General features: G+C 39.2%; 1 protein-coding gene across 1 annotated transcript in view; it reads left to right on the top strand.

Moving 5' to 3' along the window:
• LOC126224081 (epidermal growth factor-like protein 8) overlaps nt 1-22870 on the top strand; it is a 184426-nt gene extending 161556 nt beyond the window's left edge. The window contains exons 8-11 of the mRNA XM_049942203.1: nt 1105-1193; nt 7013-7135; nt 8871-8991; nt 22066-22870. Coding sequence (XP_049798160.1) covers nt 1105-1193; nt 7013-7135; nt 8871-8991; nt 22066-22109 — 377 coding nt within the window. The 3' untranslated portion in view covers nt 22110-22870. The remainder of the gene's footprint in view (nt 1-1104; nt 1194-7012; nt 7136-8870; nt 8992-22065) is intronic.
• The last annotated feature ends 3277 nt before the right edge of the window (nt 22871-26147 follow it).

Here is a 26147-nt window from a genome sequence, read left to right as displayed (position 1 = left end):
GCAGTGGTTGGGAAGAGAGTGAGACAAGGTTGCAGCCTATCCCCGATGTTATTCAATCTGTATATTGAGCAAGCAATAAAGCAAACAAAAGAAAAGTTAGGAGTAGGTATTAAAATCCTTGGAGAAGAAATAAAAACTTTGAGGTTCGCCGATGACATTGTAATTCTGTCAGAGACAGCAAAGGATTTGGAAGAGCAGCTGAATGGAATGAACAGTGTCTTGAAAGGAGGGTATAAGGTGAACACCAACAAATGCAAAACGAGGATAATGGAATGTAGTCGAATTAAGTCGGGTGATGCTGAGGGAACTAGATTAGAAAATGAGACAAAGTAGTAAATGAGATTTGCTATTTGGGGAGCAAAATAACTAATTATGGTCGAAGTAGAGAGGATATAAAACGTAGACTGGCAATGGCAAGGAAAGCGTTTCTGAAGAAGAAAAATTTGTTAACATCGAGTATAGATTTAAATGTCAGGAAGTCGTTTCTGAAAGTATTTGTATGGAGTGTAGCCATGTATGGAAGTGAAAAGTGGACGATAAATAGTTTAGACAAGAAGAGAATAGAAGCTTTCGAAATGTGGTGCTACAGAAAAATGCTTAAGATTAGATGGGTATATCACATAACTAATGAGGAGGTATTGAATAGAATTGGGGAGAAGACGAGCTTGTGGCACAACTTGACTAGAAGAAGGGATATCGGTTGGTAGGACATGTTGTAAGACATCGAGGGATCACCAATTTAGTATTGGAGGGCAGCGTGGAGGGTAAAAATCGTAGAGGGAGACCAAGAGATGAATACACTAAGCAGATTTAGAAGGATGTAGGCTGCAGTAGGTACTGGGAGATGAAGAAGCTTGCACAGGATAGAGTAGCATGGAGAGCTGCATCAAACCAGTCTCAGGACTGAAGACCACAACAACAACAACATGTCCATTTACTGAATGCTTCAGCCAGGAGCGGTGAGGCACTCTTTGCAGCAGGTATGTGGGCTCTTTGGTAAAGATTACTTTAAAACAAGCAGCTAATTAAATTCGATTAGATGTCCTTTGTGTGAAATGCTGGAATAGCCTATACTTAAGACTTGTACACATATGAACTTTCCAGGGAACATCACAGCAACAGAAGCGAGAGACCTGATGGACTTCGAATTTATTTCTGAGAGGCTGGAAGAAAGAGTAACAGCCATTGAAAAAGTAAGTGGAAGCATGAATTCAAAATAGATGTTATAGGAACCATACAGATTATTTAATTTATATTCCTGTGTCATAGTTTGCAAAAAAAGAGAGAAACTGGTAAGTCCTGGAGCTATTTAGAATCTTGACTGACACTTTCAAAAATTAATGAAGTGTTGATTGATACTAAATCATCTCTTAAATCAAATGAGTACCAAATGAATCCTTGTCTTCCATTAGAAATAGTATCATCTGGGACACTCAATCACGTCATGAACCAGCTGTTTTTTGAATGCTGAAATTTTTGCAATCTACACAAACGTTACTACTGAAATGGGTAGTACCTAACTTACACAAGTGCTGCTAACATCTGTAATTCACAATTTGAAGTAACAGATATCAATGTTGTAGTACTAATATCCCAACAAGTTGCAAAGGTGGGTCTGTTCACGTGGATGGCAGTCCTGACATACACTGCTGAAAAGAAAAAGTACACCATTTTAGAGGTTTCCATTTCACACAAGATTTATTGTTGCAACAATACATATGAAGCACATGAAATGATTACATTTACAGATCAACAGTGCAAGCGGTTCTGAAGTACAAGGTAGTGACCCATGCTGAACCATCCATGTTAGTACATGTTGTGTAGCCTCCATGGGGTGGCAATGCAGTTGCTTATTCTAACATCCAGACGATTGTACAGATGGTGAATACTGTCCCAGGATGTGCCATTCCACACCTGCTCGACATGCTCACATAGTTCTGTAAGAGTTGTTGGTTGACGAGTCTCACAAGTCACTTCTTGTTCCATCATGTCCCACACATTCTTGATTGAAGAGAAGTCTGGAAATTGCTGCACATCTTGCAGAGTGCATTGAGTTTCACAGGCAGTGTGTGGGGAAGCATTATCGTGTTGGAACAACACATCACCTTCCTGCTGCAAGAAGGACAAAAGAACAGGTCTAACAGCATTCTGCACATACCAGGCCTGGCTAGTGTCCCCTCCATAAACACCAAAGGCGAACAAGAGTTGTAGCTTATCACATCCTAGACCATAAGGCCTAGTGTGGGGCCAATGTGTCTATAATGATTGCACCCTATGACACAGCACTCACCAGATCTATGTTGTATGCACAAACAACCATCACTTGTGTGCAGGCAGAATTGGCTTTCGTCACTGAAGACCACGGCGCACCATTCCATGTTCCAAGTGATCCACCATTCCACGTTCCAAGTGATCCTCTGATGGTACCAATCAACCTGTGCATGTCGATGCTTTGGAGGGCTAGAGGTGTGGGTGCCTGTAGATACACTGGTAATGACTGGTTCGCAACAGTCTGTGTTGACACATGCGGGCTCACAGGTCCTATTATCTGTCTGTGGTAGCTGTATGACCTGCCACTGCTGCCTTTACAATATGATGATAACGGCATTTGTCTGTGCTCCTTGGACGGCCAGAACCTTATCGACAGGTGTGAGAATGTTCACGTGACCACTGATAGCATCATCACTGCACAACTGACACAGCACATCCAACTTTTGTAGCAGTTCTGCAAAAGGACATCCCACCACTCGGAAGGCCACAATTTGATGCCTGTCAAACTCAGTCGTTGGCTGTAGGAAGCACAAGTGCATCTCTGCGTTCACCTCACACTGAGCCTTCCATATTAAAGAGTAGACACTGGCGGTGTTACTATGCTATCTATTGACAGACTATGTTGAAATCATTATCAGTACATCTACTATCTACCAGGTAACATATGCCATCATCAGATCCACATCAATGTCGTCTTCTCAGGTGTATTTTTTTTCTGGCAGTCTATGTCATGCTGAAGGTAACATCTTTTATGATGACAGACCATGTCATTTTCTGCTTCAGTTTCTTCTAGTCAGTCAATGTTTCGACCCCTTGGATGGGGCCTTCTTGAAGATCCTGTGTATTGGCAGTTAGCTGAACACTGTCAAAGACCAGCGTCATGAGCTCTAACAAAATGGAATTTTCCTGCACTTATGCTGAAGAAATGGGTGTATAGAATAAAATTCCTCTAGCTATAGTGGTGAGCCATCATCATTGATTTTTTGCTCCGCAAAACAATGTGTTTAATGTCCTCTACTGTTCGCTGTTAGTGTGTTATGCGCAGGAGTGATTGGGGTTCTTTTGGATGTTCATTCAGAAATTGGTCAGTTTGATCAGAGTTGATGTACTAAAGCACGTGCTACATCACAGCAAAGTTTGCTGTAGTTAAGAGCTGGATCACACCTCTGTGCTCCAAATACTTTATGACTGTCAGTTGCAATTACTCTGTTAGCCTTAAAAATTGCAACAGCATGAAGTCAGCATGGAAAAGACACAAAATTTTCATATTTTGATATGATTAACATTTCAGCACAATGGCACAATGTAGGTAGGCAGCATGGAAAAGACACAAAATTGGCATGAAGGCTACTACATATTTTGATATGATTAACTTTTCAGCACAACTGCACAAAGTAGGTAAGAATAAGGTCATCTACATTCTGTATCTAAGAGGTTTCTCATTGAGAAAAATCATTTGAATGTTGGTTGTTTGTGAGGATCTCATGTTATGCCTTGCATAAGGAGGAGGAATTCTACAATAGGATTGTGGCTTATCAAGACTGTGGTGGTGTTGTTGATGCTTGTGTTGGTTAGGGTTTCACAACTGTCATGCAAATATGGAATCAATGGGTTGAGCGGCCCTGCTCAATTCCACAAGGGCTCTCAGTGGTCCCACAGAACTAGCATCATAGGGGACAGAGGTACTGCCCTAAGTAACCAAAAGTATCATTGCGAAAATCAGAAAACTATGCTTACATCATAGTGTCCTCCATGACCTTCAACATAGTCACCTTAAGCATGTACATAATGATCCCAGTGTTGTTCCCATTTTTTGAAGCGCTTCATGGAGGCCACGAGGTGAAGGATGTTCAGGGCCTGTTGCAATTTCACTTGGATGTCTTCAGTCGAGTCAAAATATCACCTATATGTGCGCTTTTCTTGTTTAGGCACGAGTAGAAGTTGCATGGGGCTAAGATATGGCTGATTGGGAGGGTGGGTAACTGTTGTTTCTGGCCAAAAAATTCCATCACAGTGAACAAGATGTGCTTGGGTGTGTTGTCATGGTGCACTAATCAGTCATTCTTTTTCACAACTCTGCACATTTGCTTCAAACATTTTCCCTCAGTTCCCTCGACACCTCACAGCAAAACTGCCCTTTGACAGTCTGATAATGTGCAACAAAGTCCTTACGCACTATTTCCTGGATGTAGAAAAAATTGATTAGTATTAACTTTATGTTGCTACAAATTTTTTGAGCTTTTCTCAGCCTTGGAGGAGATGGCATTTTCACTGCGATGACTGCTGCTCATTTCAGGGTCGTAACCACAGTGGTGAATACCACTTGTTATGAATCTGGGTTAGAATTTTGGACATTCTCGAACTTTTTGTTGCAGCTCAGAGCACGTCTGAATCGTGAGGTTTCGCTAATCGATGCTGAGGTGTGGGACAAACATCTCATCTTCATTTCATAGTCTAGAATTCATTTATATGTAGGCTTGACAGCCCAAGTGAATTGTCTGCTATCGGTCTCTGTGAATCATGTCACGCACTGTCACAATCGTTTCCAGTGTTGTGCATGTTGACAGTTGACTGGAACATTTGTCATCTTCCACAGATTCTCAGCCTTTCTTGAAGTCAACAAACCACTCACACGTTCTCTCTTGACTCAGTGCACTATCAACACATGCCTCTGTGAGCGTGTGGTGGGTTTCAGCTGCAATTTTTTTCAGCTTGAAACAGAATTTGATGCAAATCCATTGCTCCTTCATGTTATCTATTTCACATTTCGCAGAAACACTGAAGCATTTCCTGACATGTACAACTACAACACACAACTGCATGCACCAAAGATGACACAATGTTGTGCTGCAGTAGCTAAGATGTGTACGTCCACACAGCAATGTCATGTACCTTGAGTCAAGAATTGAGCTTTTTCGCAGCAAGCCAGTGGGATGATGTCTGAAGCACTATGAACTGTCAGCATAATGGCCACTGTTGCAGCTTACTTTGATGAGACAGCAAAGAGAGGTATGCTGACTGTGGTGCACATAATGACAACATTGGACACAGGAGTGTGTCATCTTCTCAGATAAGGCCCAGTTTGCCTACAGCCGCATCGTAATGGATGTACCCACGAGTGGAGGCTCCAAGGAGTGTGAGCGTTGTCAGTTTGCATTCGTTGTCATTATTAAAGCCCAGTACCTGGTGTGATGATACAGGATGTCATTGGATATAGCGTACCATCACTTGTGGCTCACAAAGCCAGTAAATGAGACAGGCATTACATTTCTGGCATGTTAAGGCTGGGAGCTATGCCTTATCTTTGAGGTCTCCATCTCAGTATCCTTCAACAAGATAATGCAAGGCTGCATGCTGGCCATGGTGTCCTGACCTACCTTGGCTCAGTGGATATTCGACTGTTACCCAGGCCAGCATGTTCTCTAGATCTCTCAGCTACTGAAAACGTTTGGTCATGAGTTGCTGAGTGATTAGCATGACACCACTTGTCAGCCATTACAACTGATGAACACTGGCACAGAGTTGACATAACATGGGGTGAAATACCCATTTCTGCCATCCAAGCTCAGTTTTATTCATTGCCCAGCCGGGTTACACCCTCAATACTCTAAACCACCTAAAAAAATTATCGTGTGTTCTTTCTACTATACTGCATATGCACAATAAGCAAAATTTCATTACTTCCTATCCTTCTGGTCATTGCAATTTTAATGACCAGCCATGTATAATGCAAACTAGATGTAGGTATGGAAATGAGTCACTTCTAGTTAACATTACAAAGTACATTCCAAATGCTATGTAAGATAATCATCCATTTTTGACACTTCATTAACTTGTTATTACACTCCATGTTGTACTGCACATTATGAGAGATAGTCATCGCACAACACTCAATCCATGGACATTCTAAATAATAAGTGTCTCCAAAAATAGATGACACAATGATAAATTATTTATCTGCCAAAGTTTTGAAGTTCCTATGCTATGGATTATTATAATACCTTAATAATAATTACTAATATTGAACTGAAGCTGAACTCCACCTGAACAGGCCTTGAAGGCCCAATGATACCGACCGGCCGCCATATCATCTTCAGACCACAGGCATGACTGGATGCAGATATGGAGGGGCATGTGGTCAGCACACCGCTCTCCCAGTCGTATGTCAGTTTACGAGACTGGAGCCACTACTTCTCGATCAAGTAGCTCCTCAGTTTGCCTCACAAAAGCTGAGTGCACCCCACTTGCCAACAGCGCTCGGCAGACCAGATGGTCACCCATCCAAGTCCTAGCCCAGCCCGACAGCACTTACCTTCGGTGATCTGACACTGTGGCAAGGCCATTGGCTATTATTAATATTATCAAAATTACTATCATTATTTCTATTTTGTTAACAACTATTGTCACATCATACTCATATAGCCATAAACTGATTTTAAAATGCTACAAATGGCAATAGTGTGTGTAACTGAAATAAATTTTACTGGTGAATATAAATAACTAGGTGAGTTAGTTGCATTATGAAACATTATGTGGTTAAACTTGCAAATTTGTTAATCACATTGAAAATGTTATGCTTGTGATTTATATTAACATCAAGTAATTAAACTCATCTGTCCATTTGCATATAATAAAATTTGGAATTTATTTTAGCCTTAAAAATCTTTACTACAAGATTTTGAATTCTATTGAAGAAACAGCACTAATTATCAATAAATGTTTGTATCTTGTCTATTTTCAGAAAATGGCTCTGCAGGAAATACAAACAGAACACATTTCTTATGTTTCACTCTCAGAAATGAACAACAAGATGGTTTCCATCATGGAAAGTGTTACAGAGTTGCAGAATCAGCTAGAAAGCATTGTAAGTTATGCTACATTTCTTGGTTGGACTAAACATACATTTAAGGCAAAGAAATCACTTTTACACCACTATGTATGATATTTATCTGTAAAGTAGGAGTATCTTTTTAAAAACTGTCATTCTTCTTAAATGTAGTATTTAAATTGTTCATTATACTTGCATCAACAACAAAATCTACAAATTCTCCTAGTTGAGCCCTCATAGAACACTGATACACTAATTATAGCTTCTTTTTTTTTCAACATGTAACCCTTCTTTATGTATGGTTCTGTGTGGTATGGCATAACAGCATTACTCTTTAGAGCAGCTTCTATATCCAAAGCGGTATTTCCTAAATCATTATTAATAAATATAAAAAGGGAAATACATTAATGGAAAAAAATTCCACTACCAAGAAGTAGCTGTGTGAGATAAACAAAAGTTAGTAGGTATGTTTCTATGTCTGAAAGATGATGTCTATTCAAATTTTGGGCTAGTGCTTGTAGTGCCACTATGAGCATTCAAATCGAGTTTGCTTTAAATATGTGCCGTAATGGTCGTGAACATTAGTTATCTTTGAGATTGGACACAATGGATTGATTTTAGTCAGGAACGCCTTTAAGGTGATGAAGATGCCATTATCAACTACTCATTGAGTTTGAACAAGGTTGTATAGTAGGCCTGCGAGAAGCTGGATGTTCCATCCACAATATTGCAGGAAGACTTGAAACAGCGGAGTGAAAACCTCATTCTGGAAACATCCTCCAAGCTGTGGCTAAGCCATGTCTCCGCAATATCCTTTCTTTCAGGAGTGCTACTTCTGCAAGGTTCGCAGGAGAGCTTCTGTGAAGTTTGGAAGGTAGGAGATGAGGTACTGGCGGAAGTAAAGCTGTGAGGACAGGGCACGAGTCGTGCTCGGTAGAGCACTTGCCCGCAAAAGGAAAAGGTCCCGAGTTTGAGTCTCGGTCTGGCACACAGTTTTAATCTGCCTGGAAACTTGTTGCCTGGTCGGACAAATTTTGTTTCAAATTGAATTGAGCAGATGGACGTGTACAGGTATGGAGACAATTGATCTTGGGTGTCAGCAGAGGACTCTTCAATCTGGTGAAGGATCTGTAATGGTGTGGGGTGTGTGCAGTTGGAGTGATATGGGACCCCTGGTATATCTAGATTTGATTCTGACAGGTGACACCTATGTAAGCATCCTGTCTGATCACCTGCATCCATTCATGTCCATTGTGCATTGTCCATTGTGCATTGGGTAATTCCAGCAGAACAATGCGACACCCCACATGTCCAGAATTACTACAGAGTTGCTCCAGGAACACTCTTCTGAGTTTAAACATTTCCGCTGGCCACCAGACTCCCCAGACATGAACATTATTGAGCATATCTGGGATGCCTTGCAACATGCTGTTCAGAAGAGATCTCCACCCTGTCGTACTCTTACAGATTTATGGACAGCCCTGCAAGATTTGTGGTGTCAATTCCCTCCATCACTACTTCAGATATTAGTTGAGTCGATGCCATGTCATGTTGCGGCACTTTTGCGTATTCACAGGGGCCCTACACTATTATGACAGGTGTACCAATTTCTTTGGCTCTTCAGTGTACAAATATGAAAGATTAACTTTTATATGAATTTTCTTGCTTGTTGGCATTTGTGAATTTATAGTATCATACAGGTCATCAGGCATTTTATAATAACGTATTAAGTCATAATTTTATGTTTACTTCTTCCTGTTATTTGCTACAGAAATTGGTGCAAAGTGAAGCAGGCAGACTCATGCGCACACTGCAGAACTACAGGACTGAAATTGAAAGGATAAATCCACTCTGTAGCCAAGTGTCAAGTCTACAACATCGAATACAGACTTGTAAGTAATGTTTTGCAGATTTTGTGTGTGCTAGAATTTGTAACATATGATACAGAGACAAACCAACTAAGAAAGACAACACACTGAATAATAAATCACATATCTGTCGTCAAGAGCACTGATAATAGTCTTAATCTTTAAACTGTTGAAGAATTTCATGCCTTTTAACTTATAAGAGAATGAAGAGGGAGAGCACAGGAACAGAAGTGTAAGCAGAGCACTCACAAATCTCCATCAATAAATACACTTAAGTTCAAAACACTTGAGAATGCTGCCTAACCCCCCTCCCCTCCTTTCCCCCAATTCCTCCGGCCCCAGTTCATTTTCATGCTTCTGTTAGTTTTACTGTAGTTGTTTTGTTAAATGTGTTCACTATTTTTTAAATAATTCTTTAGCTATGAATCACCATATAGAAGAGATGCAGATAGGCACAACAAAAAGACTGTCAAATAAGTAAGCTTTCAGAATTAGACAACAGACATACACACACTCGAGCAAATGCAACTCAACACACACATGACCACAGTCTCTGGCTGCCAACGCCAGAGTTTGAGCAGCCACGTGTGGTGGGAGAAGCAATCTTGGTGGTGGGGGTAATGAGTTGAATTTGTGTGTGTGGGGTGCTTAGTTCGGTTATGAATCCAATTACATCTTACAGAGTCGCATTACAGTACACACTGAATCATTTTAGGGTTATGTTATACACTAATTCATAATGCCTGAAAATAATTGATTGAAGTAAACCATTTCTTTTATTATTTATACACTATTTTTCTTAGTGATCTGTTTCGTGCCATGCTATCTCTGGGCACCAAATGAAAGGTTGTATCATAAACAGCAAACAGTTAAACATATGTCTGAAGTAAATATATTTGTGGTTGTTACATAAAGATGAGAAGATCACTAAATAAAGAAAAATAGTAGCAAAACAAGGAAAAATATTTATGAAATGAGGAAAATTGTTGCCAAACAGGGAGAAAGAAGATTTTTCAACTATGAAGGTGGGTCAGCATACAATACAAATAGATTGTTAAACACTGGGAAAAGATCGCCAAACAAAGAAAAAAGAACGCTGGGCACAGTAAAAGTACTGCCAAACACAAAAAAGGTGACGAAAAAGCTTTTGCCATTGTTTCCAGTGTTATACTAGGTAGTGGTACCACTGCTACACAGTCTATTGCCAAGAGGACGTATCAACAACCTCCTGACTCAGGCAGAGGTCTTACAAGATCAAGATAATGGACATGCTGCAGTCACCCCTTTGGTATTTGATATTTGCCATGCGTGGGGTATGCATGGTGTCCTACTTTACCTTGCTGACAGCTAATTCAAGCTCATGTTCACAACATGCAGTCTGTTTTCACTTTTGACCAAGCAATACATTCCATTATTAATTTTGTAGCTGATTATATCTGAGTGAGACATGCCATGGAAATAATTGAAAACAATGTCCTGAAATGTTTGTGGGACGGCCACACATAGGAGATACCGCACTCTAATTGAGCAGCAGCTCTGGAGATCATCACCTGCTCTAATGTACATCCTGTAGCAGCATCTTGTAGTAATTTTTTTATTTGTGGGTCTTGCTGTTGTGTTGCAGTGAGCTCTTCTTGACTGATGCTAACTGTTACTGCATTTATATGTGAGAGAGAATCAGCCACGATATTGTCTGTGTCCTTAAGACATCCATCATAACAGGTCCTGTTGTAAGCTGACCATTTATGCTGCAATTCTGTGAGCTTTTGGGAGAAAATCCATAATGGTTGTTGCTGACCTGTGGTAATATGCTGTGGGACTACACCTATAGCAGTTCTGCTAGCATCAGTGGTAACTGATAAGGTCGCTGAAGACACAGGATGTGCCAGTGTATTGGCTTGGTCTAAACTGTCTTTCATTCAGTCAGGCACATGTTGCATTTTACTGGTCCATGATAGTGCTTGTTTGCCATGAGCATTTTTCCTGCCATTGTGTCAGTTAATGGCACTTGGTATTTCTACAGCCTGAGGTATGTGTAGACAGTAGAAAGATCATACCATGGAAGTACCTAAATTCATGGAAGTTTCTTGGCCTAAGCATCCAATGGATAGTCTTTACATTGCTGTGTGGATATAATCACATTCTTTGTCATGTAGTTACCTAGAAAGATTACTTCTTGTTTATGGAAGTGACATTTTTCCTCATTTACGACTACTCCCAATCATTCCAAGGATTTGCAAATTAGGTGAAGCTGCTCTTCATGCTCTTGGGAGAATGTCGAAAATACTACAATGTCATCCAGATAAGAGAAACAAAATGGGAATTTATAGAGGACTATGAAATATTGACAAGTCTGAGTGAAATTTTTAATACACAGGGCTGAAAAAGCAACTCATACAGTCCAAAAGGCATGATCCTCACGGTTTTTGGTATGTTTTCACAGGGGGGCTTGGGATTTGCAGATACGTTTTTTGGCAGTCCAAAATGCTGAAAATTGAGGCACCTGCTAATTTGTGTGGAAAATCTTGTTTATTATGTTGTGGTTAGCGATCAGGTACCGTTTGTATTTTCCACATAGACAATGCATCCCCCTCTAGGGTTCAGAATATTTTACATCGTGGTCCAAAAATTTATGATGGGTCACTGTCGGTAAACAAAACATCTCAACATCCTTTATTTTTATTCTTCTGTCTGTTGGTCGTGTGAATCTAGGACTTCAGAGGTACAAAAGATTATTATTCTTATTATTATTATTATTAGACCACGTGAGTGGTTCAACATTCAAATTTTGTTTGAAGGTTGTGCTATTTGGTGCTCATGATCTGCCCAGTACCATTTCATTCTCACTTATCATAATTCTCTCAATTTGCCTGATATTTCTACAACCCTCCTATGTGTAATTTCTGCTGTGAATTTGTGGTTTTTAAGAAGAGTATTAATTTTGTATTTGTTCTCTACACCTGTTATTTGGAGTCCAACTGCTTTAATATCTTTCAGAATTCCTGGGATTCATTGTTCTCCAGACTCTTTTGATCTGGTATTTTTTATTTATGTAAGTTCTGATGATTCTTCTTTCAATCTTGAGGAGCTGGTCAGTTCTTTCATTTTTAATTTGGAACCAGGTTTCATAACCACAAATGGCTTCCAGGAGAATTATACTTTTATAGTGTTGGATCTTAATGTCTATTGACAAATATTTCTTATTATATTTTAGGCAGTTTTGAAACTGAGCGTTTTTATTTTGTAGGTTTTACTTACCCATCACTTAAGTTATGCCTGATGATTTCTGCAAGATATTTCAACTGTACAACTCTGTTAATTCTTTGGTTGTTTATGGAGACTCTAACAGGGGTATCATGGATAAGAGCTCATTTTTCTCAAAGAATCCTGCAGGGTGTTTCAAAAATGACTGGTATATTTGAAACGGCAATAAAAACTAAACCAGCAGCGATAGAAATACACCGTTTGTTGCAATATGCTTGGGACAACAGTACATTTTCAGGCGGACAAACTTTCGAAATTACAGTAGTTACAATTTTCAACAACAGATGGCGCTGCAAGTGATGTGAAAGATGTAGAAGACAACGCAGTCTGTGGGTGCGCCATTCTGTACGTCGTCTTTCTGCTGTAAGCGTGTGCTGTTCACAACGTGCAAGTGTGCTGTGGACAACATGGTTTATTCCTTAGAACAGAGGATTTTTCTGGTGTTGGAATTCCACCGCCTAGAACACAGTGTTGTTGCAACAAGACGAAGTTTTCAACGGAGGTTTAATGTAACCAAAGGACCGAAAAGCGATACAATAAAGGATCTGTTTAAAAAATTTCAACGGACTGGGAACGTGACGGATGAACGTGCTGGAAAGGTAGGGCGACCGCGTACGGCAACCACAGAGGGCAACGCGCAGCTAGTGCAGCAGGTGATCCAACAGCGGCCTCGGGTTTCCGTTCGCCGTGTTGCAGCTGCGGTCCAAATGACGCCAACGTCCACGTATCGTCTCATGCGCCAGAGATTACACCTCTATCCATACAAAATTCAAACGCGGCAACCCCTCAGCGCCGCTACCATTGCTGCACGAGAGACATTCGCTAATGATATAGTGCACAGGATTGATGACGGCGATATGCATGTGGGCAGCATTTGGTTTACTGACGAAGCTTATTTTTACCTGGACGGCTTCGTCAATAAACAGAACTGGCGCATATGGGGAACCGAAAAGCCCCATGTTGCAGTCCCATCGTCCCTGCATCCTCAAAAAGTACTGGTCTGGGCCGCCATTTCTTCCAAAGGAATCATTGGCCCATTTTTCAGATCCGAAACGATTACTGCATCACGCTATCTGGACATTGTTCGTGAATTTGTGTCGGTACAAACTGCCTTAGACGACACTGCGAACACCTCGTGGTTTATGCAAGATGGTGCCCGGCCACATCGCACGGCCGACGTCTTTAATTTCCTGAATGAATATTTCGATGATCGTGTGATTGCTTTGGGCTATCCGAAACATACAGGAGGCGGTGTGGATTGGCCTCCCTATTCGCCAGACATGAACCCCTGTGACTTCTTTCTGTGGGGACACTTGAAAGACCAGGTGTACCGCCAGAATCCAGAAACAATTGAACAGCTGAAGCAGTACATCTCATCTGCATGTGAAGCCATTCCGCCAGACACGTTGTCAAAGGTTTCGGGTAATTTCATTCAGAGACTACGCCATATTATTGTTACGCATGGTGGATATGTGGAAAATATCGTACTATAGAGTTTCCCAGACCGCAGCGCCATCTGTTGTTGACAATTGTAACTACTGTAATTTCGAAAGTTTGTCTGCCTGAAAATGTACTGTTGTCCCAAGCATATTGCAACAAACGGTGTATTTCTATCGCTGCTCGTTTAGTTTGTATTGCCATTTCAAATATACCGGTCATTTTTGAAACACCCTGTATTTTCAACATGATTTTTTTGGAGACTGGTGATCAGAGCATGAACTTCTTTCATGTTAAGAGCTAAGAGTGTTAACTCATCCATAAATGCCAGGCAGACAGTCTATCTTATTGTAGTTTTGTTGCTATTTTGAATTTGGTGGGTTTCCTTTTTGCCAAATCCTCATGACATAATGAAGGGCTACATTGAAAAGATAGTCCATCATTTATTTTTTTTAATTCTGAAAGCTTTCGAAATTTCTTCCCTAAACTTTATCTTGGAATTTGTGTTACTTAAAGGTAGTTCATTGATTTTTATTAATTTGGTTTGAAGACTGTATGATTTGAGGGTTTTTAAAAGGATGGATATGGATATTATTTGCCTCTGAGAATGAAATAAAGTGCTGTTTATTTCTGTGTTGTAATATTTTTACATACATTTTTAGCAAAAACAAAATATTTTATTACAAATACAATCTTAATTGGTGCTACAATCTTGTTTTTCTAGATGTTCCATTACTGAATTGAAATAGCACTTGACCAAGTAACCCTTTGGCTGATTTGCAGTTGTTCCTGTCCATTATTTTTTTTGGGTTTGAGTAATTCAGTATATGGTCTCCGGGTAGGATTGAGTATGCCTTTTCGTGACAGTGCTGCATTTGTATGTTGTACATGTACATCATTTATCTGCCTTCTTTGATAGCTTTGTACATTCATTACAAGTGATCCAGGGAATGTTACTGTTTAATTTTTCTTTTACAATAACAACATTCTTTAGTATGTAAATTAATGTAAGTTGTAGTATTTTATTTTTCCAAAATAGCTGTCTGCACAATGATGTTTGGTGCACCCCTTCCATTAACCTTATAATTTTTTTCTGTGGTAATCTAAATAATTTCAAATTTGCTCCATATTTCCACAGAATACTAAATCATATTTAAATATGAAGTAAACATTAACATATTTGGCTCAGCTTTCTGTTTATTTAGTCTGCATGTGTGACCCACTTCATGTGAGATTGTATTCACTACTGAGAAATTTTTTGCTCTGTTTCCAATTGTTTGTCCATTTATTTCAATATAAGAATCATCTGCTGTCCTATTCTTGGTGAAGAATATGTCCATTGCAAGAATTTTTTCCCAGATTTGTAATCAAACTGTTTGCATCAAAGTACTCTACTACATTCTTTGTGGCAGTCATAATGTGTTTTCAAAGGTATTTTTTATACTCACCATAATTAAGATGCTGGTGTCAGTTGAAAATTGGTATAGCTTTCTGTTACTGTTGTTAACAATCAAATCATTAACATATAATACAGACAGTATCAGACCCAATATGGAACCTTGGGGAAACCTATGTCTCATTACTAATAAATGTGACTGATATGTACTGACTATTGTATCTCTATGAGCTTTTACTTTTATGGAGGTATGATACAATCCAGTTACGTGCTGATCACCGAGTACCCCAAATTTATTCTCAGTCTTACCAAGTAATTTATTATGACTGATAGTATCGAAGGCTTTTGATAAGTCTAGAAATATGGTTGAGGTATGTTTCTGTCTATCTAGTATCCATGTATCACACAGAAAGAAAAGATCAGTTTGTTTTTCCCCCCTGAAACAACGTTGTGATGTTACTAGTATTTTTAATAAATCAGAGAGTCTTTTACAAAAAAGTTTTTCAAGAATTTTTGAAAGTATAGACAGTAGAGGAACATGCATACAGTTTGACATTTTTTTTTTTCATTTCTGTTTTTGTGAAGTCGTTTCACTTTAGCAATTTTTAAGTATGCTGCAAAGTTAATAGTTGAGAAAGACAGATTTACAAGATAAGTCAGTGGTCCAGAAAGTACATTTGGACTTTCTACGACAAAATCTCATGTATTATTTACACTGCATGACAAAGAAAGTGAGGCAACCAGAAGACGTGGTGGGTGTCAATGTAACTTTTTACACGGACTCACCATTGGTGGGTACATACATGATTTGTATTGCAATCCTCTGTGGCAGGTGGAACAGCCACCAGAATGCATTACTGTTGTTCATGTTTAATGTTGTTACCAAGCCTGTTAGGGTGTATAAGATGTTAAGTGAACACTACAAAGAACACAGAGATGCTGTGTACTTGTGTGAGACAGCACTGTCAGCTCCTGACTGAGTTTGAAAGGGGCCGCACTGTGTACATCCATTTGGCTCGCTGCTCAAATTGTGTAATATCCAGATTTGTGGGGCCTTTGGTTGTGACAGTGACTCAATGTTGAACTGCATAGGTGTATGAGAACAGGCAGACTCGTAATCAAAGTTGAGGTCAATCACAAGGGGGAATAGCCACATCATCCACCTCATAAACCCTTCCCATTTGCATCTGCCATCAAAGAAAAAGTAATGGACTCCCTGTAACATTCAGTATCACACCACACCATTCATTGAACACTAGCAGCAGATGGACTTGAAATCACTGTTCCATGTGCTGGCTGCCATTAACGCCACAACACAAACAGATGTGATTGCAATAGTGCTGTGACCAGGAAGTATTGGCTGCTGGTGAATGACATTGTATTTCGTTTAGCAATGAATTGTGGTTCTGCACTATCGCATATGATAATCACCAGGAAGTAAGGTGGGGACCTGGGCAGAGGTCCCATTCTTCCAATATTTTGGAGAGGCACAGTGGTATTTTCCTGCAGTCATGGTGTGGGTAGCCATTTAGTATGACTTCAGATTATGGATGGTAGTGATAGAGAGAACTCTGACAGCACAACAGTATGTCATGATCATCCTGCGACCTCATATGCTGCCCCTCATGTGACAGTATAGTGGTACCATTTTTCAACAGGACAATGCTTGTCCCCACGTGGCATGTATCTCTATGAACTGTCTGCAAGTGATGTTAAGGTAATCCCATGGCCAGAAATATCCCTAGATCCATCCCAAATAGAACATGTGAGAGACCAGATCAGACATCAGTTCTGTCCTAGTGCCAGTGTCCTAGATATCATGGACCACTTACTACAGTTGTGGGCCAACTTGTCTCAGGAGAGGATGCAATGGCTCTATGACACCTTTCCCAACAGAATGAAGGCATGCATGTAGGCCTGAGGGAGTGCATCATCATGCTGATAAGTGGGCTCATAGTGCCCTGTTCTTTGTAAATTTTTTATAATAACTGCAATAACCATCTCAAACCCTGATGTTTCATTTTGTTTACTTTTCCCTCTCTGGGTGCTACAATTTTTTTTTCTTTGTCAGGCAGGTACATTCAGCACAAAGTAAAAGAGTACCATATTAGCCATTCACCCTACTTTGGCAGAATATATGGACTCATGCATGTATATTCTGCTTTAGACAGATGGTGTGCTTATATTTCATACGTCTTGGGAACATCATCTATTTTTTTTTTTCCTTCTTTGAACACTTCACCCATCTCATCTCATACAGCATCAATAACGTTTCTGTCACATATTCTCTATGAAATTGTATCCATGTTTCTGAAGACTGCCCAGTGGTTCAAGTCTTCAAGATTAATATTTCACTGCAGAAAATCACTTGCAGACTAGATGTGAGTGCTGTTGAAACCTGTTGACTACATTCTTCTTCTGTTGCACTGTCTTGCAATGGAACTCGGGTTATCCAAGAATTCTTGAAGTACATGCCAGTGAACTGTAGTGATGACATGTTTGGAAGCTTGAAACGCCTCAGACTTGTACTTTTGCCTATACAAAGGTATTTCAGTTTATAGCTCCCTAATATATTTGTGGCAAACATAGAGAGAGAAGGAGAGGAAAGGGAGGGGGGTAGTTCTATATTTCTTCTTCTTCTGCTTTTCATTTTGGCCATCTGAGGACCATGTTGATTCACATTGGCTTCATTTCTTGGCCCATATTCTTTCATTCTCATACTTTGCTACCTCCTCCACTCTTCTGTCCACAATGATTTTGTGAAAGTTTGAATTCTATTTAAAAATTACCCTGTTGTCTATTTATGGTACTCGTATTCCCATTTCTTCCGGATCCCTGTGTACCTCTTGCATCCAGGGTACTTTAGTTCTCTTGTTCACCAGAAACTGTCATTATTTGCTGTGTTAACCTACCCTGGTCCAATTTGAAACCCATCTTATTTCCTGAATTTTTCACATCAAGGGTTCTGATTAGGTATAGTCAATAATAAAGTGTTGTTTCATCACAGTTATATACTTTTGCATCATTTAAATTTTCATCTACCATTACTTTGTCTAGAATTTCAGGAAATTGTGAAGTAGACTCGGCAATGGAAGCTCTTGGTTCACCTTCATTGTCTATTTGGCTAATTCCATGGTGACACCACCACCTTGAAAACCATCTGTCGAAAGCAATACAGTGTTTGTGTCCTCTAAATCAAAGTGAAATTCCATAGCTCAGGCTTTAATAATTGGCCTGCAAAGTGGCACTGTTTCACTTTGGTTTAATACAAGCCACCCATCAAGATATTCCTTAAGTTTACTGTCTTTTCCTAGTTTCATCCTTTCTCTATCCATTCCTACATAACTTTCAACTTACAAATTTATGTTTCTTTCACTTGTGTCTTCTACAAACCCTATTATTGTACCCACTCTCACATGCTAAACTTGCTTTTTGTATCATCATTTTTAACTCAGTCAATAATCTGTAGTTTGTCACTCACAGAATAAGATTTTTTTTTTTTTTTTTGTTTCTGTAATGTCATAACAAGCACACTCAAATCTAGACTGTGACTGAATAATGCATAATCCTCATTATGACTGTCTCACTAACATTACTGGCAAGCACTGTTATGCAGTCGCTTTGCTGACTGCATCAAACTGATAACCATGAGACGTTATTTAGGTTTCTGTCTAACGACACTCATGATAAAATGACAGGAAGAGAAACTTAGTGTTGAAGTTAGTTGCCCCCCACACCTTTCTTTTTTTTAGCGGGGGAGGGGAGGGGCAGGTGGGGGGAGGGGCAGGGTGTAGCTTTCAGGGGCAAATGATACTACGTTATCACTACAAGCAAACTGTAATAAGACTTTTACGAAACATTGTATCTCAATCTGCTACATATCAGGCTTTTTCCTGCAGCTTTTCTTCAGATACTATACATAAACAGACTAAAGCAGCCTAGTAGTTATTCCCTTAATTCTCAGTTTTAGTAGCTTAGGACTAGTCATAATATATTTTTAGTATACTTTACAGATGTAGCCTATAGTGGCTGCCTCTGCCTGTGAGCACCTAACATGACTCCTTCCACATTCCTGAAAACTCTTCATCATCATGGCAAAAATCAAACAATGGAAAATCCAGGATGGAATGTAACAATATGAGAGAAGGAAAGTTGCTACTCACCATATAGCGGAGATGCTTAGTCGCGACAGGCACAATAAAAAGATTCACACAATCATAGCTTTCGGCCATTAAGGCCTTTGTCAGCAGTAGACACACACACACACACACACACACACACACACACACACACACACACACACACACACACACACACGTAAGTGCAACGTGCACAAACGTCTGCAGTCTCAGAGAGCTGAAACTACACTGCGAGCAGCAGCACCAGTGCATGATGGGAGTTGTGACTGGGTGGGGGTAAGGAGGAGGCTGGGGCGGGGAGAGGGAGGGATAGTATGGTCAGAGTGGCGGACAGTGAAGTGTTGCAGTTTAGACAGAGGGTAGGAGAGAAGGTGTGGAGGGGGGGAGGGGGTAAGCAGCGGAAACGAGAGCGGATAGTATGGTCAGAGTGGCGGACAGTGAAGTGTTGCAGTTTAGACAGAGGGTAGGAGAGAAGGTGTGGAGGGGGGGAGGGGGTAAGCAGCGGAAACGAGAGCAATAAAAATGTTGTTGTGGTCTTCAGTCCTGAGACTGGTTTGATGCAGCTCTCCACGCACATACAGTAAAGCTGCATGCCCTCGGGAAAAATCACGGCTATAGTTTCCCTTTGCTTTCAGCCGTTTGCAGTACCAGCACAGCAAGGCTGTTTAGGTTAGTGTTACAAGGTCAGATCAGTCAATCATCCAGACTGTTGCCCCTGCAACTACTGAAAAGGCTGCTGCTCCTCTTCAGGAACCACACGTTTGTCTGGCCTCTCAACAGATACCCCTCCGTTGTGGTTGCACCTACAGTACATCTATCTGTATCGTTGAGGCATGCAAGCCTCCCCACCAACAGCAAGGTCCATCATGGTTCATGGTTCATTGTGGTGGTGGGGGGGATAAAAGACTGGGTGTGACGGTGAAATGATGGCTGTGTAGTGCTGGAATAGGAACAGGGAGGGGGCTGGATGGGTGAGGGCAGTGACTAACAAAGGTTGAGGCCAGGAGGGTTACGAGAATGTAGGATGTGTTTCTACTGCTGACAAAGGCCTTAATGGCCAAAAGCTATGATTGTGTGAATCTTTTTATTGTGCCTGTCGTGACTCTTCATCACGATGGAATTTACAGAACATGATGTGTGAATGAGTGTATGAATTCTACTGATGATAAGAGACCCACTGATTAAGGAATGATAAAGAATGTCAGCAAATTAAAATCACACTAGCACTTCCATCACCATATAATATATCTTTAGAGATTGGCACAGAAAAGCATTCTCATCCTGATGCTGAGCAAGTCCATCCCTATGTTCCAAAGGTGTGGCCACCTCCTTGGACTGCTACCCACCGAGCTGTGTACTTCAAATGTTCTCTTTTTATTTCTGCAGTATATATCATGCAAGGAAGTCTTTGTGCACTGTGGCTCCACGGAAAGTTCTTCATTATTAGTCATGAGTGATTATATGCAATTCTGTTGCAATTTTCGTCACAACACACACAACAGTATACGAAATTCTCATTAAACACTTTTCTTGTTGGGCTGCAAGAACCACTAGCTAGTCCAGTTGCACAATAATAACATTACAAGGATATTTCTTCGAATATGTAACACATTGTATCCAGCTCAAATTTCCAGTTTGTCGTGCATGAATTCATCCTCTGAGTAATAACCCTTCAGTGTCAGTACCTCATATAGCTTTCTTTTAAATGAACCTAAACTAATCTGCATCAACTTTTTCCCTTTGATTTTGTTACAAATAATCATTCCCGTGTATTGAGGTTCCTGGGCACACAGTCTGAGATGGTAGGTGGGGAGCATAAAATTTTCTTTATTTCTAGTATCATGTGAATGGACAAATTCGTTTCTCTCGACTAATTCATGTCTGGTGTACAAAAATATAATAATCTCATACATGTATAGGGATGACAGAGTTAATGTTTTAAGTTTTCTAAATAATAGTCAACATGGTTCTTTGTGATTCACAGTGCATGTATTTTGAATGATTTTTTTTCTGTATTTTTAGTATCCACACTATGTTTGTCGAGTTACCCCAAAAAAACAATACCATACCTAATAATGGATTCAAGGTAGCTTGTATATGCTACTTTTCATGTGTCCATGTCAGTTGCCATTGGTAATATTTGCACTGCAAATGCAAAGCTGCTCAGTTTGTTTGGGGGTATTCAAGGGGTGCCTGCCAGCTCAAATTTTTATCTACATTTAAACCTAAGAATTTGACTGAGTCTACTTCTTCTATATTTTGGTTGTTATGTACATATCTTAATCTGCTCACATTTTGACTTTTTGGTTTTGAACTGCATCATGTGAGTCTTAGATATGTTTAGATTCAATCCATTTAGCTGAAACCAAGTTTCTAATGCACTGATCGCAGCTTTGGGAATTTTTTTCCAAATCCTGATCTTCAACTAAGATAGAAGTATCATCTGTGAACAGAACTGGTAGGGGGCTGATATTTAATGGTAAGTCATTAACACAGAAGAGAAATAGGACTGGGCCTAATATGGAGCCTTGTGGAACACCCTAAGTGTTGTATGATACAATTCACAACATGGAATGACACACAGTTCAAAGTCGTATTGTCTGCAACAATAATGTGATTCCTTTTTCAATGGTGATCAGTGTGAAGCTGTAAGATACAAAGCAACAAACACAAAACACACCATTCACAGTATTATTACACTGGGTCACTTGGCACACTGAAAGTGGCTCCATCTGGTAACAAAAAACAAGAATCTTCTCCATAAAAGGGAAAGGCAATTGCAACAAGTCTGCTTTTCCACCATACTCATAAATTACTATTAATTTGTATTCATATTACACACAAATCTGTTGTCCTTTTCAGGCAACTGTCGGAGTGCTTACGGCTACAAATATCATCTAACATAGCATACCTGCAGAGCTGAAGCATGACTGTTGAAGGAAGACTTCTATCAAGAGGAAGTTCACTGCCATTTTGTTCAGGGTTGTTATTGCAACTCTCAACAGTGATTTTTTTTTATATGTATATATAATAAATTTTAAGAATGAGATGAAAGCACACAGACATTAAATAATCAATTGTTTGTATAATTATTCAAATATTTTGATAGATTTACAAGATTGTATATGTATGCAACAAACTTTTTAGCTTCTTTTTGACAAGAATATACTGAAAATGGTTTATTGTGTATCACAGAAGCAGTTGTCAGATAAAATATTTATTTAGTGAAGACTGAAACATATAGATTATGGTGCCATTGTTCTAGTAGTTGTCTTATATAGGATAGAAACTTTGAGACTGTGCCTATATAAACTGCCTGTTGCCTGAAATCATATGTAGTAATTGTGGGCATGAGCTTCATAAATGCATTGCAGTTGGAGGAGGGGGAAAAAGCTTAATTTATTGAACACAAAGTTGAATCAGTTAAAAGAATAAAATGTGCCTTTGCAAATAAACTATTCTGCAATACTGAATGAGTGTATGTTTCTACAAGCAATCTGAAACAGAATGATAAGAAAGTTGTCATCTCTTGTGATAAGAACTTAATTAAATCTTTCTACAACTTGAGCTGTTTTGTAAAAATGTTTTAAGGTATATTTTAGGATAAATGGAACCATGTAAGTGAAATTTGACTATGTGTAAATAAAGGCAGTATCCAATAACATTGGAATATTTCTATCAACTTTTGTAGTTTCTGAATTATGAAAATAAATGGACACCAAGATCTTCCCATACAAAATATTCACTTCAGGATGTCTGATAATGCTCTATTGAGATTGATAAGCTACAATGAGTCTGTAAAGGCAGAGCCATGATGTAATATTCCCAGTCATATGGTTTCCTTTTGCAATTAGCTTCAATGTAATACAGAATAATCTCAAATGCTGTCAGTCATCACCACAATCACTTTATTAAACAATAATTGTTCTTTATATGGTATTATATCAGCAAATGATCTGTTAGCTTACACATTCCTTTCATCAATAGCAGCTTATATCCCCTTCAAACCTGTGAAACAGAATAAAGTGATATTTCAAAGGAGGAGGAAAAAAAGACCTCATTTAGCTCATTCCAGTTGTACCCAGATCATAAAGAAATGTGTATTTCACTATTGCATTAGTAACAGGACTTGCACTACATGTTTTTTATCTCCATGAAATTCTACAAGGACAATTAAGAAAGTGTTTTAATACATACCCAGTTGTTCTTAAGCAAACATTTATGTACATTTTTAGAAAGCTGAATGCTAGTGCCCAATTTGCTTGTTATTTTAAACAATACTGTATTACTAAAATATTTATTCCAGATGTGCATAAAAGCATTACAATCCTCAACAGCAAAAATGTCTTTGGTATCCACACCGTTACAATATCTTGACTCACAAACACAGTCAGCATTTTGTAACTGTTCTGTTATTAAGATATGCAGCAGTCCATAGCTGTTTCTGCTTAGCTGTTTGTGTTTAAGATTTTTCAGAGTTGCAAATTTCACACTACACAGAATTCACAACTACAACAGTGCTACTGCATACAGTATTATTAAGTTTCTATAAGGCTGGCAGTGACAAGATTCAAGCCACTGGTGGTATTAAGGAGCTATATGTGCAAACACGAGAGAGAAATAATTATGCTCCACTGTTGGAGGGGACAACAAAAAATCAGTAACAAATGAAAGTCTCAAAAGTACCAAGCTGTTTATTCGAACATGCAGTGTGCCTCTGTTCAGATGAAAAGGGAAAGGATTTCACTAATAGTGAGAGGAAAGGCTAACAGGCAGTACATTCCCTGCTACAGGATGTTCTCAGACTAGGTCAATAAGACCTTGCATTTGGATATATCCTTACTGTATATATTTCTGAAGTATGGCATTTGTGAGAGAATATTATTTTCAAACACATTTGTAGAAGCTTATTTCATCATACCACATCAAAGATTTCCAAACACCTCAACTATGTCGATGTTTCTACAGATAAATCTCACTTCTGAGAAGAGACAATAATCCAGAAAAAAATAAATCTATGAGAAGTGATGCCATGTGGAGTAGGGACACTACATGACATCACTTCTCATAGATTTATTTTTTTGAGGCAGTAACTGTCAAACGGACCACAGTGTTGTCTTCTTGAAGGGCATACTAATGAACATACCAACAGTCTGACTGAAGTTATCAAATGCAAATAAGCATTCTAACATACTCTTTTACTCACAATGCAACATCATGGGCTTGAACAATGAAACAGTTATCAAAGACCATTATGACACCTGGGCATTTTATGACACAAAGACTGTTAGGTTGTGGAGTCCAATATCTATCCATTCTTAACTCTTCACCACTTTGCATATTTTGAAGAAGAAGGGGTCAAGTGTAATCAGCAAATGTGCCTACCAAAATTTCTCCATTATGGTTGATTATGCATAGTTTTCTAGTGTCCAATTTGGATCACAAAACTAATTTAATAATACTCATTCATTACACTGAAACACAAAATAAATGACACTTCGTACTTAGCTGTTAGTGGTCACAGAAATGTTCAGGACAACAACTCAAACAATTGGCAGTAGCAAGACTCAATCACAGTGATGAAAATTATTAGTAGGAGAGGCTGAAAATAGGCACCTAGCTGAGTGGTATCACAGTCAACCTAGGTAGAAGTTAATAGTAGTAGGCAGATGGCATTATACTTCAACCACAAACAAGCCCAGTCACAACACAATAAGACTAAAGAATAATTGGTGCCATGCTGAGGCACAGTCAATGTTCAATCCACCATGGAGATATACACATTCACATGCAAACAGAAATGAGACTAGGCCGGCAGCCACTTGGTCTTAACAGCCAGCTGGCAGCCAAGTATGCTGTGTGGTTCCACCATTTGCAGGAATTCCGCTAGAGAAGATATTGTGCAGTGTATCGATGCTATGCCATCATACACTGGTATGTCCAGTGGGATTAGAAGAATAAACTGGCCGTGTCATCACTCACTCACCCTTTTTGGTTTCATGCGAGTGAATGGGTGAATAATAACATGCTCTGTTTCTGTAAAGCTTCTTTCAAGATCTTGAAGTGCTTTTGTTACTAAGCAAGAAATCTATTTTACATTTCGATCAATTAGGTGAAAGTTATCTTCCTGATATTGGTCTACACTCAACATTTACTATCAAAACCAAAAGTGCAATAATATGCTCAAGTTGTGTATCTAATGATATCACATCATCACTATCAACCTTTCCAATTTGTCCTGGTTCTTGTTAAGTTACAAATGTGTCCAATAGCAAAATATACTTGACACATAGTATGTACCTAATGTCAATTCCCAAAATTTTACATATGCCAAGAAGTGCAGCGCAGCTACAACATAATTCCTCCGCGAGAACAATTTACACCGATGACAAGATATTCCAATACAAAGACGTTACAAAATAAGTGATAATGGTAAGCTATGATACAACAAGATTCAATAAGGTAACTTTTGTTAAGAGTTGCTGGAACAGCTACTCCAATCTACGGCCCACAATAAAATTTGTGTGAAACTATTATACATCTAGAGTAGTAAAATTACAGAAGAACATTCTCATTTATGTCAGTACTTAAATCAAAAATATCATGACCAAGACACAGGTTATTTAATTTTGTTTGTTGATGGCAGTAGTTGTGGTGGTATTCAGTCCAAAGACTGGTTTGATGCTGCTCGTCATGCTACCCTGTGCAAGTCTCTTCATTTGTGCATACCTGCTGCAATGTACATACATTTGAACCTGCTTCCTGCAATCAATAATTGCCCCCTCCCTCCCTCTATAACTGTTACCCCCCATATTCCTCTCAACTGTCAACTTCTCAATTCCTTGATGTCCCAGGAAGTGTCCCATCAACTGATCCTTTCTTCTACTTAAGTTGTATCATAAATTTCTTTTGTATCCTTATTTGATTCAGCACCACCTCATTTG

Source organism: Schistocerca nitens, chromosome 1 (assembly GCF_023898315.1).
Source record: "Schistocerca nitens isolate TAMUIC-IGC-003100 chromosome 1, iqSchNite1.1, whole genome shotgun sequence".
Lineage (NCBI taxonomy): Eukaryota > Metazoa > Arthropoda > Insecta > Orthoptera > Acrididae > Schistocerca > Schistocerca nitens.
This window is presented reverse-complemented; position numbering and strand designations above follow the sequence as displayed.